Genomic DNA, 18,550 nt, shown 5'->3' on the forward strand with positions numbered 1-18,550 from the left:
CATCACATTTTACTGTACCGGCTTTCAAAGACATCCTGTACTTCACCCTGCTGTCTGGTCACTTCACTGGGGACTTGGTAGCAGATTGAAATCCCCAGAATTCTTCTTTCCATCGCTCTCAGTGACAGACAGTTGTTGATCCTCTATCTTAGTCAGTGCCCATGTTTTGCTGCTGTACAACACTGCCTGCAGTATTAAGTTGAAGAGGTTAGTGCGTGTTACCTTGTTGATTTTTCTTTGGAGAATATCCTTGATAGAAAGCTGGTTAGCACGCATTCAACTCTTTCTTCTTCTTTCTGCCTATTATATACTATATGCATTAATCCAAAATAATGCAGCAGAAATGTATTAATCCACAGGCATGTTACAATGACCACCTTGTATTAGGAATAATATTCACTTTGCAGTAGATACAGTGCTGTTGGCCGATTCAGAAGATGTGAAAAATTAGTGGAGATTATGAACATGATAAAGAATGTGGTCTACACTTGACTGTGGGCAGGACAAAAAACACTGATGGTATACAAGGATCCTGAGAAAACATGCAAGATTCCAGTGAACGAGACAGCCATACAGCAACTGAAAATTATTGATAATTAGAAAGCATCATTACAGCAGATGATCAGACACTGCAAGCAACAGCAAAAGATGTTCTGGAAGAACAAATGTCTGGTGAGAAGTGATAAATATGAAGATTAAGATTTGACTTCTAAATTTGATCTGCGTTAAATTATGGCTGTAAAATATGGACATTCAAACAAACTATCAATAAAGAAGCAATACTTTGAATTATTGTATTGCAGAAGAAGTCTGAAAATAGCATGGACAGACCACTTAACCAACTAAAGAGTATTAGGGAGGACTTAACTCAAAAAACATTACAAGATTCTAAGAAAAGATTTGATCTGCAGGGCACATTTTAAGGGATTCATCATGCAATGCATTTTTATAGGCACTGGAAGCAAAAATTGATGGCTGATGAACAAAAGACAGAAAAAGAAGATTTTGGATGGACAATGCAATATCCTGGATGGATCAAAAGGACTATTTATCCACAAAGATTAGTTCAGGACCATATAGAATTGGCTACTATGGTTGCAACCATCTAGTAATGGAGATGTCACAAAAGAAGAAAATTATATACACACATACACACACTAGGAACACTAGACAGTTATAAATTAGTGTCACTGCTAGAATTAAATATTCCACCTACATGTATTATTTTCCCACTGAAAATTATGAATACTATAACTGAACTCTCATACTGATCTCCACTTAAAAGCATTTAAGAACTAAAATGGACTTCATGTAGGATACACTTTAACTGTGCTGTGCTGTTTTTCGTATGTGAAAGGGGGGGGAAATCTGCCTTATTCTGCTGTCACTCTGGCTCATTACTAATGCTAATGATAGGACTGCTGTATCAACACTGGTATTCACAAGCTGATTTTTAAAAGAAAAAACTATAATTGACTAAACTTCTGCAATATCTGTGCAGCAGAACTGTTAGAATCTGAAACCTCTTACCTCCAACATATTTTCCCAGTACATATGGGAAGACATTGTAAAGACCATAAAATCTGATCTCTGTATCTCCTTTGCTACCTAGTAATTCCTCACAGGAAAGAGATCTAGAACTTTTTACTATTAAATTCACCCACTACTGTCATAGTGAAACAGAATTCCATTTTAGTTAACCAAGTTACACTAACAGTAAACTTGGTTCATTTTTCCACCAGAAGACTAGTTCTAGAACTGGTGGCCACCATAAACCAGACAACTTGGATGCAGTTGCAGGATCCTGTGTGTTTTAAGCCTCTGGAGTCTGAACAGAGACCAGGTACCGTCCCCTGCCTTGAGGTCTCTAGGTACACCCTTTGGGATGCTAGATAAAGGATCCGCACTCCTCTAGAGAGCTAAGATCATGTGACCCACTACCTACTCACTGAAACGAATGCTGACCTCTCAAACTCCTCCCACAGCTTTAATATCTTCTCTCAGAACTCCACCCAAAAGGAGAGAGCCTTCTGGGTTTACTTCAAGGAGGGGAAACATGGTGCGTGTGAATGCTACCACATGCAACAAACAGTCTTTGAAGGGGACTTTACCACTACAAAGATTTCCCTGCCACAGTTTCCTCACCACTCCAGAGGATCTTTTGGGGTAAGATCAGGATGACCCAGGGCCCTTCTGTTTCAGTACACGGCTTGGGTTCTGAAACATGGAGTCTTCTCCTGCAGTTTGCCCAGTCTGTTCTCTTTCCTTCTACTTAACTTTCCATCACACTCCCTCCCCCAGGCCTCCCTCAAGAGTCTTTTTTCCAAGCTGCTCCTACTCAATCACCTTTGTCTTGCTTGGAGGATTTCTATACTCTTCATTTCCCCCCCACCTCTGTTCAAACAAGATGAGAAAGTAATCTTCTCAGTACTTAAACACAAACTCTTAGGATATTTAATTATTGTCAGATCAAACAGTCATTAAAGTTATGAACTCCCGATTGTTCTGTCTGGTATGTACTTGTTGCAAGACCGGTCAATCAATTGTGTACACACTTCATAAGGGTTTTCCATGATACAGTAGTTTCATAACTAGAATTCATAAATTGTACTGACAGATGCCTCAAAATTGTCACATCATACTAGATGTTTTCCTTGCCTACTTACTCGTTTAGACTAGCCAGGTCGCACAAGTCAAAGATAAAGTGACAGTTCATTCATAAATGCATATTATAGCTATTTAGATATAGCACAAAAGAATCAGGGTCTTCTACTATTTGTGTAAGCCAACAAGACAAATACCAAAGTAACTTATCAAAAAAAATATTTGCCTCAAACTTAGCAACCGTCTTAAAAGATTCAGTTACAATTTCTGTCCTTAGAGAAATAAAGAATGATAAAACCAACTACAAACACCCTTTAACTAGGTAGGTATCTCACCTTGTTCCTCTCCTCTCCACCACCTTTGGTGACTCAGAGCAACCATGAGGGTGTAACACTTTCAAAACAGAGTAAGCAGTCTCAGTTTGCTTTCCAATCCCAAAGTGACACATTATTAACAAGCGAACTATTTTAGAACATACATTAATCAGTTGACTTAATGATGCCCAGTAAGCATTTTAGAACTATCACACCTGAACACAGGTAATCAAGCATTCTGCCAGCACTGGTTTCATCATATGTATTGGATATGTACAAGAAGCCATTATGAGGTTTGATATGGTAGCATGACCTTTAGCATGAATAGTACACTAACACCCAGGGGTACCATTTGAGAATGCTTAAGTTTTATTTTCAAGATGGACTTAGACACATGATTAGTTCTGAAAAATTTACCTCAGATCTGTATTATTGTGTCTTCAGTTCACAGCAACTCCATTTCAGAAGCACTGTCTGGCCAGTCTAACCAAGTGAGTACAAGAAATCTGAGTTTTAAACAGCTAAGCATGAAAGTATTGATGGGCTCAAAGATTTGCAGAGTTATGAGATAAGAAAAGAGCTAGCTCTCAATTGCTTGGTGGCAGCCTTACCAGGTGATGATGTATGACCCAAATGGGTCAGATAGGACTCACTGCGTAGCTCTAAGTTTTGGTCATGAGCTAAATATAGTATCCCAACCTTTAGTAGCTGTCAAGTGGTTTCTCATCTGCTGAGCATTTGAAGATTGCCAAAATTTATAACCTGAAGCGGTTGCACAGATCTATGCTCTTGTAACCTCTAGACTGTGTTACTGGCATACATTTTAGCAGGGTATGATAGAATATACCCATTTTCACGCCGTACTTGCTACTGCAATAATATTTGTACGAAGTATGTCATGTCAGAGATTTAAAAATTCAGTTTGCAGATCACTATTATCATGGTAAAATGTACATAGCAGCATTATATGTGAAGTTATAAACATAAGCTGAGATCACAACAAAGTAGGTCATCCAGATAAGTCTAGGGAGTAGCCAAACCAGTTCCTCAGGGAAAAAAAAGAACAAGCTGACACCTCAGCCAAGTATAAACACGACTGATGCACCATTACCAGCTAAGTGGCCATTCTTTGGCAGGAAAGGGGCAAAAATCTACATCTTTGCAAAACACCACCATGGAGTTTCCTTCCACACAGACTACATGTCACTTTCTCTCATCTGGAAATGCTTCTCCTGGATGTGGGAGGGGGTGGCAGGACTATAAAAAAGAAGGGGCAGACAGACACACACCTTGGCCATCCCATTCATTGCACCTGAAGAGACAAGGGAAGCAGCTGTTGGATTCTGGGGGAGGGGTTCTGAAATAAAGACTTTGGTCAGTAAGACTGCTGAAAGCATGTGGTGAGAAAATCTGGATCTGAATCTGATACAGACTGTTAAATAAGGCACCAATAAACATTTGACTTTTATGCCTCATTACTTGTACCTACTTAATCTTCGTAATTCATAAACCTTTGTTTTGTTGTATCTAATCCAGTGTGTTTAAATTTAAGTGTCTGAATAATTGTTTAAAATAATAAGATGGCATATTCCCTTAAAGGAATAACCAACTTAATATAGTTGCACTGTCCAAGAGAGAGCTGGGTAGTACACAACATATATTTCTAGGGGGAAGATCCAAGACTTGGGGTGTGCTGGGGTCACCCTGCAGCATAACCAAGGCTAGTAAGAGCCAAGGTGTGGCTATCTGAAGCACACACAGACATATCTGGAAGTGATGAACATGCTGGAGGCTTTTTACGAGCAGTCCAGATTGGAGGCTACAGTAAAAGCACTGTAAAAGGCCTCCCACGTTAGAGGGCAGGGTGACAGCTACTCAGTCTAACTTCAACCCCAATAGGTCACACAGGGGCCTTCCTTTGAAAACCATCTTGTAATTTAGAGGTAATGCAAAAACACAGAGTCACAGCATCAAGGGCCTTGAGTCACAGCATCAAGGGCCTTGAGTCACATGAACCACACACCACTGCTTCTTACCACATATTTCTGTTAAAACTTTAAATATTGGACCAATATGGAGTTACTCTGTTGTCCCCACTTTGGGGGACAAAGTGTTTACTAGATCAGTATATATAATCTCAAGATTATATAAAGTAGGATCTTCATGGAGATGGCCTTGCAACTATAAAATGCTCTTCCCCAAGATATACATAGTAGTAAGCCTATAACATCATGGCAGGAGAACTAGAAAGTATATTTCCCTTTTGGTTATTTGATGGGAGTGCTGTTGTATATGATTTAAGGAAAGTGATCCTTTTCCCTTCATGAATTTTAAAAATTCTCTTTGCAAGCTTTTCCCAACTACTATTCATCCATGTTAAATTTGTATTACAGTAGGCACAGGAAATCTTAAGAGTTACTTGGTTTTCCTTCCTCAACAGGATATAAAGAGTCCATGAAGATCAAAACATTAAGTTAAAAAACATGAGATATTAAAGTGAGGAATTCCATTAATTTCACTATTGTGTCTTTCCTCACAATTTCTTTCAAAGTCTCACAACCAGACCCTCATACCATGAATCACTTCACAAACAAGAATGCTGAGGCTATGCATCAGCAGCATCACTAGCATTTGACTGGAGCATTAATATAGAACTCTGCTGTCATTGCACTGTATACCAAACTTTACCAGCATTGCATGTTATGACAATGGGTACCCTATTTTGGAAGAAGCTTCAGGTTGTTCATTTTGGAGCCTAGACCTCAAATATCTGCTATTTTACAAGACGCATAAACTCATTTAAGTCATATTTCATGGAAATTTGCTAAATATTGGTATGAGTCTTATGAACACTATTACATTTTCTTGTACTCTGAGAGCACATCAGGAAAATGGTCAAATGTGATTTGACCTATGTTTTTATACTATGTGCATATATTTTGCTAGAAATGATGTATTACTGTTGAATTCAGTATAGGCAAAAGTTACAAAATGTGCATTATTTCCTTAGCAATCTGACTAAATGCAAAATAGCAAAAGAAAAACAATACATCTAATGCAATATGTAAATCTCTACCACCATCTGGAGGTAAAACTGTACGATGACATTAAAATGTGTACATTAAATTGAGATAGTATCAACTTTATTATACTTCAAAGCGGATGATACCTATAGGCTAATACTATCATGTAGCAATGCTTGAAAAGGTGGCTCTAAGCCTCCATTTTCAGTAGTGCAGAACTTTCCTCAGAAATCACTTAATGTTGTTTCTCACACTTATTCTTTGCTGAGTATAAAGAATTAGTTATTCAAAAATAAAGTCTGTTATGCAGTTTGAAATCTCAACACTATTTAAATTAAATATTTGTGAATTTAACGGAATACCTAGCACATAAAATTACCAACTAGGGTTTTATATGCCATTATTGCAGTCCAGTGTATCTGAAGGTTTTGGCATTCATGTACAGTTAAAGTTTTGCTTTGCTAAATCTGAAAAAACTGAACAGTAAAACTAAGTGAAAACAGTATCCTAACACAACAGTTTCCTTGTGAAATAAAAGTGCATCCAATTAAGTTACTACAATTTTTAGATCTACTATGGGTTACCCAGTAAGATAACTGACAGATGAGAACACAATTTTGACAGTTTGAGAAATGCTGTTCTAATTAAACTATGGGTTAGGCCTCCTAACGGAAGCACAAGGGTGTGCTTTTTGGGGGGGGACGGGACTCCGGTTGTCAGCTCTGGGTGACTGCGGCTCATACAGAAGGGCCGTGCACACCCAGGAGGCAGGGATAAAGAGGACAGCTGGAGCTCCACCACCTGGGCTCAAGCTCTCCTTCCTTGTTTTGAGTTGTTAGGTTCCACTTTAATGCAAAATGTGATTATACATTTACCAGGTATTTGTACTAGTGTCATTGCCCAGCTGAAAGAAAGATTTACAATTCAATGAAAATTTAGCACAATTCATTGCAACAAATCTTCAAGAGTATTCTCTCCCTCAAGAAATTCAGTCTTAAAATTAGATTTTTTAATATTGGTCTTTAAAAAGAGATCACACACATTTTGCCCAGACCACAGAAAACAAATCTGAGCTTCACTATTCTTGCATGTGTTTAATACATTTTAAGGATTAATAATACATATTAAAGACTAAACTACTGAATGTAGTCTCCTCCCAACACATGATCGTTTAGAGTCATAGCATAGAATCATAGGACTGGAAGGGACCTAGAGAAGCCTTCTAGTCCAGTCCTCTGCACTCATGACAGGATTAAGTATTATCTAGACCAGTAGTTCTCAAAGCCCGTCCGCTGCTTGTTCAGGGAAAACCCCTGGCAGGCCAGGCTGGTTTGTTTACCTGCTGCATCTACAGGTTTGGCTGATCATGGCTCCCACTGGCTGTGGTTTGCCACTCCAGGCCAATGGGGGCTGCGGGAAGCTGCGCAGGCTGAAGGACGTGTTGGATGTTCTTCCCGCACCACCCATTGACCTGGAGCGGCAAACCACAGCCAGTGGGAGTCATGATCAGCCAAACCTGTGGATGTAGCAGGTAAACAAACCAGCCTGGCCTGCCAGGGGCTTTCCTTGAACAAGCAGCGGACCAGCTTTGAGAACCACTGATCTAGACCATCCCTGACAGGTGTTTTGTTTCTTTGGTTTTGAATAGTGAGTTCAACACAATGCTAGGATAGTTATTTTCACTGAAAACTTTGTGCTAGATAACATTATACATTATTCCAATCTTTGATTTAGAAAGAAGGACAGATTGCAAAGATGGATCCAACACTTTCTATAAAATTTAGATGTCAAAAGCAACAGAAAGCACATTTTAAGAGTTTAGAAGTAGATCTAATATGGTTTTCTTGCTTACATTTTGTTTTGGCTCATCACCCTTATACTCCATTACCTCATTTACAGAAATAAATACAGTCCTCAGGCAGTGTCTGAACAGTGAATGGTCTTGCAAACCATAGGCATTACAATATAAAAACAAAATTGCACTGAGTTATACAGTAGGAAAACTTCACATTACCTTAATTGTAAGAAACCTTGACATACCATGCTACATGCTAAAAAAGTGACAAGAGCAGGGCCCCCCCCCAAAAAATCCCTAAGAAACTCATTGTCTAGCCTATGAATGTGTATTAACAATAGTACACATTGTGTATTATAGGTCCATATGCCAAAACTCATTAGCCAAGTTTTAAGCGTTTTGTCATTATGACGGTGATGGGAACGATAAGCCCACATGCAGAAGCCCCCAGGATTGCATTTTAATAAGCAAACTGTAATTTTAATTTACAAAAAGGAAAAGTCTACAAAAGCTTTGATTGTAGACCAGGGGTCAGCAACCTTTCAGAAGTTGTGTGCCGAGTCTTCATTTATTCACTCTAATTTAAGGTTTCACGTGCCAGCAATACATTTTAACATTTTTAGAAGGTCTCTTTCTATAAATCTATAATATATAACTAAATTATTGTTGTATGTAAAGTAAATAAGTTTTTTAAAATGTTTAAGAAGCATCATTTAAAATTAAAATAAAATGCACAGCCCCACAGACTGGTGGCCAGGACCCTGGCAGTATGAGTGCCACTGAAAATCAGCATGCGTGCCATAGGTGTTCTACCCCTGCTGTAGACAGAACTAAGGTTTATCTCAGCATGAGTTTTCAGTTTAGTTATAACCCCTTGAAAATTAGCTTACAATATAATATTTTAATTAGAAGGTATCAATATATGATCCAGTCACTGTAGAAAATCCTAATTTTAGAAGCAGTTTTAAAAACTTACTGTAATATCCATATAGTACTGTGTCCTCAATTTGTCTCTTGACATTAGCATCAGCCCACTCCTAGGAAGATTGAAGGGGGAAAAATTATGGAACACTTATTTCACAAAAGTAACACTTTCAATCCATGTAATACATTTTTGAAATCCTAACTATTTTGTGATAGTCAAATGTATGAACTGGGAAGCGTGGGACTTTGTTCTTGGTGGCTTCCAGGAATTCAATCAATTGAATTCTTACAGCTCTGGAAGAACAATTTGAACAGACTCAGACTTCCAATTCTGAATACAAAAAGCATAGACATAGTAAGAAGGCTGCATAGTTACCATTCTGCATTACTGAGGCATTTATGTAGGCCCCTAGTTATTAATATTTGTTTTGATGATTGAGTTACATAATATTCTTGCATCTAAATACCACAGACAGCACAGAACAACTCTTGACTCATAATTAAAGAAAAACATCAATATAAAAAGATACTTATAATTGAAAACTTGATATCAAAGAGCATTTTCATTATATATCTGTCAGGTATCTACCATAGTACACTTTTAGAGCCATATTTATATAGTAATAATGAGTAATTTTGCAGCAAAAGACAGACCGACCAACTGCACTGGCTACTTAACCTCCAATTTAAAGGTAAATGGAAGAAGCAGAGGGGTTTATTATTGTTGAATGTTGAGAAAAATAAGTGGTAAGCCCTTTGTATTTTGAAAACTTTTAAAATAAGATGCTGAATATAAAAGCTAGGTATGAGAACTGACTCAAAACCTGCTTAAGAAGAAATAGCATGTTGACCACGTAGGCAGAGTAGGCTAACTTCTCACATTCTGGCTTGGTCTACCCTACACGGTTAGGTTGATGTAAGGAAACTTACATAGCCCTAGTTACATCAGTGTACACGCTACAGCCTTGTCCCACTGATCTAAGTGCCCTACTATACTGATATAAGTGCCTCTCATGAAGGTGGAGTTATGTCAGTATAGTGAGGGAGAGGTGGTGTCCGTATTGACATTGTCTTACTTATCTTGGCTGTCTTGTCAATTTCACAGCTCCATGCTGGGTGGACAAGAAAGCTGGGCGGACAAAGGACAGCTGCTCCAGGCTTCCCACTCCTAGCTGGGCTGCTGCCTGGATACTCCCTGCTCAGGGAGCCAAGAAGCCTGGGTGGCAGCTACCTCCGCACCTCCAGCTAGGAGCAGGAAGGTGAGAAACCTGGGAGGCAGCTGGGCTCCCAGCATGGAGCTGTATGGACCTGAGAGCCCCCACACTGCCCCTCTTCGTCAGTGGAGGCACTCCTGGTGAGGACATGCACTACCGACAGAAGGAGGGTAGTATGGACATCAACCACTGCATTAATTACTGTGGGGGCTATAAGTTAACCAAACATAGATCGACTTAGGGCTCTAGTGTAGACAGGCCCTTAGACTCTTCCTTCACTCCTAAACATAGGCATACGACTACCACCTTACTGTGCATGTTATAGTTAGTATTTCCTACGCAAAGTCTAAGATACATTTAGGGATTCATACTAGTGGCTAAAGCCTGGTCTACACAGGTTTTATACCAGTATCAATATTTGTTAGGGGTTGTGATTTTTTCCCACCAAAATAGTTAAATAGGTAGAACACCTAGTGTGGATGCAGTTATATGACTAAAAAGATGCCTTTGATTAGCATAGCTTTATTCCTCTTCCCTTACAGGAACATCTGTACTGGTATAAACACCTTTATACCCATAAAACTACATCCATACTAGGGATAATACTGCTTTAACTGTAGCAGTATAGTCAAATGGTACAAAGAGTGTGTTTGTCAAGCCCTAAGAATTATAACAAGAAGATAGACCTAAGATGTCTAAAACCCACACTTCCGGGAACAAAGATCCTCAACTTCATCAACCCCTGCACAAACAGTCAACGTTCCAAAATTTGAGTTTCAGGTAGGCTTGTTTATTAAATTTTCCAGTTTTCCTCAGTAAGTTATCATTTACAGAGACCTTACTCATGTTATAGGTTAGTAGTTATAAAAAGGGATTAAGACAGTCTGTGTATTAGGTGTCAAGAAAATCCATGCTTAGAGAGACTATTTGTCGAATAGAAACATCTATCCCACATTGTGTACTATTTACAAATCTGAAAGTTCACAGCAAGTCAAAACAAACTTCACATTAAGTTCATTATCTCACAATCATAACCAAGTTTGGGGCAGGATCCAATTACCACATGCTAGCCAATGACCCCTTCTCTTACCCATTCTCCTCCCCAGATGTCAGAGCATAAGAACCTTTCACACATGCTGCAAAGCTTAACAGATAGGGGTTCTGGCAGATCAAATAAGGAGAGCACATTCCTGAGTTAAGTGCTTCTCATGGAGGCAATAAAATGGAGAGTTTAGGGTGGAAAAAATCCTAACATGCCCAACAAATGCTAGAACAGGAATTTCTAAGCATCATCATGGCAGAGATAGGATTTTGGGACTGATTTTATATAAAGAGAATAAGAGAGTACTTAATTTTGACAGAAAAGTTCTCATGCATAGTTTGCTTTTTTAAATAGCAAGTATTAAAAATGAATGCACTCCTTTTAATTAATTATGTGCTCTTAAGGGAAATGAAGAGTTAACTTAAACATATGGTCACAGTGAAGCACTTCTCTGGTCTCATGAAAGTCTTAAAAGAGGATATGAAAAAGGTCTTGTCAAAAGTAATGCAAATGTATGTCAAAAGGAAATATGAAATAAGGTCACAATAGCAGGCACCAAATCATCCAGGTGCCAATTAGCCACAAACAAGTGCAATTTTAGCCATCAGTTAACGGTATTCAAAAATCGTGAAGGAGAGGTAACCAGGAATTAAGATGACAGCAACAGAATCATATGCCACTGTTAGAAAGATATTCCAGTTTGGCATCTACGTTCTACCAGATAATCTCCATATGTAGCAGCCGAGTTCTCTGCTAAAGGAGAGCAACAGGGAGGATAGCAGCAACTTGAGATGTACCAACATAAAGTTTGCTTTGTCAATTTAATTATTTAAAAAATGCAAGTTACCTACAGGAACAAAGGTATATTCCAGAGAAGATTACATGTACAGTACAATGCAAGTTATTAGTAATTAAAAATTGCATCTATTATTTCTATTTCCTTTCAAATTCCATTGTCCTATGATAAAGTAATTCAATTGACCAGTCTTCGGCTTACAAAGAATATTTTGCTTCACGAAGCTTTTTAAAAAACAAACAAAGAAAAAAAAAAAACACACACTAAAAGTTGTACTTGGAATTTAAGAAATTGTCAGTCATTTAACATTCCCCTCACCCAGCTACTTATCCCATTGTCTATCAATGCCAGAATCTGTTAAGGGTTCATTTATTCACTAAGGAACCACTTCCACTCCCATTGGCTTCTAGGGACAGACAGACAGACAGGTAGGTTCAGGTTACAAAGGCTTTTCTTTTAGGGGACGGTGCAAATCTAGTTTTGGTACAGTTAATGTGTTTGGGGTGCGGGTAATACATTTAGTTTGACTATCAGATATGCATTTTATAAACAAAAAAAGTTTTTTTTAATGCAGATGGTTTGGGATTAAGGGATATTGAACTAAATCCATATATACAATACCTATTTCCTCAAACTACCAAAACTGCAAAGGAGTATTATGAAGACAAGGGTATGGGACATAGAAAAACTATTGTATATTCTTATTCATTAGCCTATTCGTTTATAAGCCAATCCCCCAAGATGGATAGGTAAAAATAGCAAAAACTATATGACCCTTTCATAAGCCAGACCTATATTTCGGAGGTTGGCAAACTTTGGCTCCTGGCCCATTACAGTAGAGCCGCTAGCAGGCCTGGACGTTTTGTTTACCTGGAACGTCTGCAGACATGGAGCCCCTCAGCTCCCCGTTGCCATGGTTTGCCATTCCCAGCCAACAGGAATTGCAGACTTTGAGGGGCCCCATGCCTGCAGACGTTCCAGATAAACAAAACGACAATGTATTAGATATTCAATTCAATGATTCCATAGAGCTTAAAATCATCAAATTTTGGTGTAGACCCATTTATAAACTGACCCCCGCTCTTTGATGCATCACTTTTTTACCAAAAATATTCGGCTTATGAATATATGTTAGTATTTTTCGAAACCACAAGTTACGGAAAACTGAGGACATGATATGGGACAGTTTACGAGCTGCTAATTCCAGAGAAAAAGCCAGTTTTACAATAAAATCATCTTGAACACCTTCAACTGGTTTAAGTTTTATGTCAGAATTACTTCGATTATTTTATATGAAAATCAGATTCATATAATCAAACCATAACTTCAGATACTATAACTGTATTAAGGCCACATTTTTACATGGGGCTTGTCTACATCAGAAAGTTGCAGCGCTGGTGAGGGAGTTACAGCGCTGCAACTTTGAAGGTGTACACATCTGCAGGGCATCACCAGCGCTGCAACTCCCTGTTTGCAGCGCTGGCCGTACTCCCGTTTTGTCTCGGGTGTAGAGGATCCAGCGCTGGTGATCCAGCGCTGGTAATCCAATGTAAACACTTACCAGCGCTTTTCTTGACCTCCGTGGAAGGAGGAAGCCTCTGGTAATCAAGCTGGTCTCCTTCCCCAGCTTGCTCTCGCGTTCCCGGAACCCTGAGCAAGCAGGTCTCCTTCCCTGCGGTTTGCAGGGGGGTTCAGGAGCGAGAGCAAACCGGGAAAGGAGACCAGCTTCGCCGCGGTTTGCTCTCCCGTTCCCCGAGCAAGCAGGTCTCCTTCCCTGCCGTTTGCAGGGGGTTCGGGAACGCGAGAGCAAACCGCGGCGAAGCTGGTCTCCTTTCCCGGTTTGCTCTCTCGTTCCCAGAACCCCGAACAAGCAGGTCTCCTTCCCTGCGGTTTGCAGGGGGGTTCGGGAACGCGAGAGCAAACCAGGAAAGGAGACCAGCTTCGCCGCGGTTTGCTCTCCCGTTCCCCGAGCAAGCAGGTCTCCTTCCCTGCGGTTTGCAGGGGGTTCGGGAACGCGAGAGCAAACCGCGGCGAAGCTGGTCTCCTTTCCTGGTTTGCTCTCTCGTTCCCGGAACCCCGAGCAAGCTGGTCTCCTTCCCTGCGGTTTGCAGGGGGGTTCGGGGAACGCGAGAGCAAACCACGGCGAAGCTGGTCTCCTTTCCCGGTTTGCTCTCGCGTTCCCCGAACCCCCCTTGAAGCCGCCCAACAGCGCTGCAGTGTGGCCACATCTAACACCACTTGCAGCGCTGGTTGCTGTAAGTGTGGCCACTCTGCAGCGCTGGCCCTATACAGCTGTACTAATACAGCTGTAACAACCAGCGCTGCAAAATTTTAGACGTAGACATGGCCATGTTCTGTTCTAGAGTTTTGAAGTGAATGGTTTGTTGGAAATTGGATGATGGGTACACAGGCAAGGAAAATCTAAGGAAGTGTTTTTCCTTTTCAAGGTAAAGACTACAAGAACATGTCTGAAGGAAGAAGCAGAGCAGAAGAAAACTGTTTTATCTATTCTTAATTAGAATCCATATGCACAAAGGTGGAAGATTTTTCCCATTGGGAGAACCTTAACTGAAAATGTTCATGTCAGTTTAAAATCTCAACATTAATTATACATTCTTTGTGCAGATAAGTTATCTGATTCACCAAACGAACAGTAGCATGGATTCAAGTTGTCCACCCTGTAAACGTGTAAAGCATTTGACTTAACCTTTGAAGCGGTTACCCATAACGCCCATATCAATGTATGCAAGAGCATGTGTTTTGAGAAAAAATAAATGGTAGACAAATATGGAAAGGCAGTGTACAAAAGCAATCTTTGTAATGGGAGGAAATTATTTAGGTCACAATTAAAACTGGCAATTTAAATCACTAAATCAGCAAGCAGGAAATCATATTTAAATAACTGATTTTAACCATGTTTTTTATTTCTATTTGGTTATTTTCCTAAGAACTAGTTGATAACCATTAAAACATGTTGAATTGTTAAATTTGTGAGTCTGTAGTGCCATAAGGAACATGTTTCTGTTGATGTAGTTAATTCATCACTCAAAGAAGCCATAGCTAGGTCAACAAAAGAATTCTTCCATCAATGTACCCATGTCTATACCAAGGGTTAGTTCAAACTAACTACGATGCTGAGGGAACAACGTTCTTCACAGCCCTGAGCAAGGTAGCTAAGTCGATCTAAATTTTAAGTGTGGAGCAGACCTTGGACTGAGAGCTCATTTGGAAAGATACATCTTGTTCTGTTCTTTGGGTATATTTATATTATACAAAAATATAATTATTTTATAGTATGAACTACAGAAAATATTTAGGAGTCTCTCCTCATTTCTATGTATGCAGTGTTAAATGAATAAACCCTCCAGCACCTAGACAAGACTATTCTTGTGTATGTTATAAAAAAGTTGGTAATATTAATATTTTAATGAGAGAACACAGGTTTACATTACAAAGTTATGAGGATAAATCTATTTTAGAAGTAAATGACATTAGTTTGTAATGCTAGCATTCTTCCAAGACAAAAATTCCAGTAATGAAATAAGGCATTAAAATATGACAGTTTGATAACTCAGAATGAAGAGATAACAAAAAGGGAGATGGAAGACATATGGCAAAGCAGTTTTGGTGACATATGGTTTACTGAATGCCAATAGCTAAGTAGTTCATACCTTAAATGTGCCATTTTGATTTTTCATATACGAAACCAGAAAAATGTCCACTGGCAGAAGTGCTGATGTGATAAGTGCAATTGCCAATGCAAAAATAGCTGTTATGGTAGAAACTACTTCACTTTCTCGTCGACTCTGGTACTTGCGCACATAAACCCAGCAAAAAGCCAGAATAGCCTAAAATAGAAAAGAAAAGATAGATACCATAATGCAGTTCAGCACAAGAATATCAGAAATGGCACTCAAGTTAAACTGTGGGTATGGCTACACTTGCAGATGTACAGCGCTGGGAGTTAAACCTGTCTTTGTACAGCTGAGTAGGGAAAAGTGCTGCAGTCTGTCCACACTGACAGCTACCAGCGCACTGTCGTGGCCATATTTGCAGTGGCATTAGAAGTGTTGCATTATGGGCACCTATCCCAGCATTCAAGTGGCTGCAAAGTGCTTTTCAAAAGGGGGTGGGGTGGAGTGTGACAGGGAGTGTGGATTTTTGGAGCTGACATTTTGTGTCAGTGCCCTGCCTTGCAAGTTCTGACCCCCTCCCCCACCCCTTTCTCTCATTCACTGAAAGCAAACAACAGCTGTTTGTTTTTTTCCTCACAGACCAGATAAGCAGCTGCTCCGAAATGGAACCCCCACTCCCTCCCGCCCGCTGCACTGCTTTTCTTCTCAAGTCACCTCCCTCACGCTCTCTTCAAGCAAACACTAGCTGTGGGCATTCCAAAGAAAGCCCCCCTGCCTCTGCTCATTCACAGCAATCGTAGCTATGTTTGTTTTTTTAATAAGCAGCTTCAGGAGCCCGGAGTTCACAACAAAACAAAGAATGGGACCTTCACTTAAAAGGATTATGGGAAGCTTCCGAAGTTACAGGGTACTAAGATTATTCCCTGTTTACACTGGTACCCCAGCACTGCAGCAGCAGTGCTATACTCTTTATTCCTCTTGGGGAAGTGGAGTACAAGCAGTGTTGTAGCCATGGAGATACAGAGCTGTATGTGCCTTGCCAGTGTGGATGGGGAGTGAGTTACAACACTATAAAGCCACCCACAGCGCTCTAACTCTCAAGTGTAGCCAAGGCCTGTATTTCTATTCTATATAGATACTTAAACTGCTCTCAATCACCATAATATCAGAACATCTTCTGGCTGTGCATTAAACATGACTAACATCTGCTAGGGATAGGATTACTACCTTTGAAATGCAAAACACATGGCACATATACCCCTACAAGACAAGCCCGATGTAACCCCAAGCACAAAGCAACTCAACAACCCCCTTCAACAGCCACTTATAGTATTTAGAGAGAAAACACATACAAATAAGATTGATAACATCACACATCTTACTCTAGCATGGCTCAAACATCCCCCTTCTCCCCCACACACAGTGCATCTGCATGTTGGTGGGTAGACAGTAGCTGGATTTTCAATAGTCTTGATCTATTATCAGATAAACTGCATAAGTGGGAACACTGCAGCATCTTTAGCTGGACAGAAAAACTTAACATTAGATATCCCAGCGTACTGTGATAATAATACTAATCTTTAGACCACACAAAAAACCCCTTGCAGATTAAATTATTTTTCTTGCAACTGGCAAATCCATAAAAATACCAGCCAGACAGTCAAATGCTAGCCATACGGTAGCCCAAGCCATAGGTAGTTTGTTCTCTCTCCCCCGAGAGAAGATAGCCTAATATTGCTGCTACCTTTCACTCCATTAGTTCAAGTGGCAAAGGCCTGTGCTCAGGATCTAAGAACCTAAAACCAACTGATGACCAGAACTGATGGCCACTATAGTTCCAGTTTCTCTCTCTTTTTTTTAAGTTATGAAATTACACCCAAGATGACCAGCAATAAGATTGCAAAGTCAGGCATTTGGAAGTTAGGACGTGCCAGAATTAGGGCTGCTGTGAAACCTCAGCTCAGTGCTTTAGGGTACAGTCTGTAATTACGTGACCACATGCTGTTTTGCCACAGGACCCCTGCATAGCCTGTCTCCGCTGGCTACCCCCCGAGGAACCAGAGACCCCAAGGCCGGCGTGCAGGAGCGCAGTCGGTAGCCCCAGACCCCAAGGAGTAGGGGATGGGCAAAGAGCTCCGTTACCCCCCTCAGTAGGGGGGTGGGGGAGGAAGGTAAGGGCCAGTTAGTTCCCTCCTTGCTGTCTCTGGGGTTAAGGGCCTGCGGGAGCCCGTTAGCCCGGACACTAGGGGCGTGGTTGAGAAGCACATGCTGCTAGGATCCACGAGTGAGCGGGGAGTGCTCGTTACCCCGGTCACCAAGCACCCGAAGAGGGGGCACCGTGTGGTAATCCGTTCCCGCCAAAGACTGTACGGGAAGGAAGAGCCTGCGGCCTCCCAGAGCCAGGGCGGCCAGCCCAGGAAAGGGGAAGAAGCTCCACTGGAGCCGCGCCACCTCCTCCTACCAGCAGCGAGAGGCCGAAAAGGCACCAGCCCGTTAGCAGCTCCGAAGAGGCCGCCGCCATCTTCACTTCCGGCAACAGCGGTAGCACCACCCCCTGCCCCGCGGAGGAGCCCTTTAAAGGGGCGAGGCCTGCTTAGTTACTATGGAAACCGCTAAACAACCCAGGGCGCACAAACGTAGCGTTTCTAGTGGCGCGAGCTCGATGTCATTAAGCCAACAGCCAATGAAGAGAGGGAGAGGGTGTGTCCGCGCGCACTTCGGGAGATGGAAAATGTTCTCCCTTTGGGTGTTCCCAGCCGCTGAGCCCCACCCTCGGCAGAAGCCCCGGAAGCCCAGCTAAGCAGTAGAAGCCGCTGAGCCGGGGAATAACACCCCCCCCACATACCCCGTGGCTCCGTCCCCAGAGGCAATGGACGTTCATTTATGTCTTCCAACTAGCGACGCAAATTGGTCCCCAGGGCGTTGTGCACCAAAAATAAAAATTCTGCAAATAATATTTTAAAATTTTGCAGATGTTATTGGTCAAATAAATGTGGAGGCCCTAGCATGGCTGCACAGAGGTGGGAGATCACTGTGCAGCTCTCCCCCACGGGACATGAACTCAGCAATGAGGCTGCGCCCAACCCTGACACAGTACAAGGTCTGAGCCTACCCAGAAATACCCAGGGCCGGTGCAACCACTAGGTGAACTAGGCAGTCGCCTAGGGCGCCAAGTGGTTGGGGGGTGGAGGGGTGCCAAAAAG

At 41.1% G+C, this 18,550-nt stretch overlaps 1 protein-coding gene across 4 annotated transcripts in view; it reads right to left on the reverse strand.

Moving 5' to 3' along the window:
* Nucleotides 1-17,905, reverse strand: part of LMBRD1 (LMBR1 domain containing 1) — a 240,092-nt gene extending 222,187 nt beyond the window's left edge. For all 4 annotated transcript variants that reach the window (XM_030555680.1, XM_030555679.1, XM_030555677.1 and 1 more), the window contains exons 1-3: nt 17,809-17,905; nt 15,384-15,560; nt 8,713-8,773 (exon numbers count right to left, since the gene is read on the reverse strand). In XM_030555680.1, coding sequence (XP_030411540.1) covers nt 8,713-8,773; nt 15,384-15,560; nt 17,809-17,868 — 298 coding nt within the window. In that variant the 5' untranslated portion in view covers nt 17,869-17,905. The remainder of the gene's footprint in view (nt 1-8,712; nt 8,774-15,383; nt 15,561-17,808) is intronic.
* Between the last annotated feature and the right edge of the window lie 645 nt (nt 17,906-18,550).

This window comes from Gopherus evgoodei, chromosome 3, assembly GCF_007399415.2.
Source record: "Gopherus evgoodei ecotype Sinaloan lineage chromosome 3, rGopEvg1_v1.p, whole genome shotgun sequence".
NCBI lineage: Eukaryota > Metazoa > Chordata > Testudines > Testudinidae > Gopherus > Gopherus evgoodei.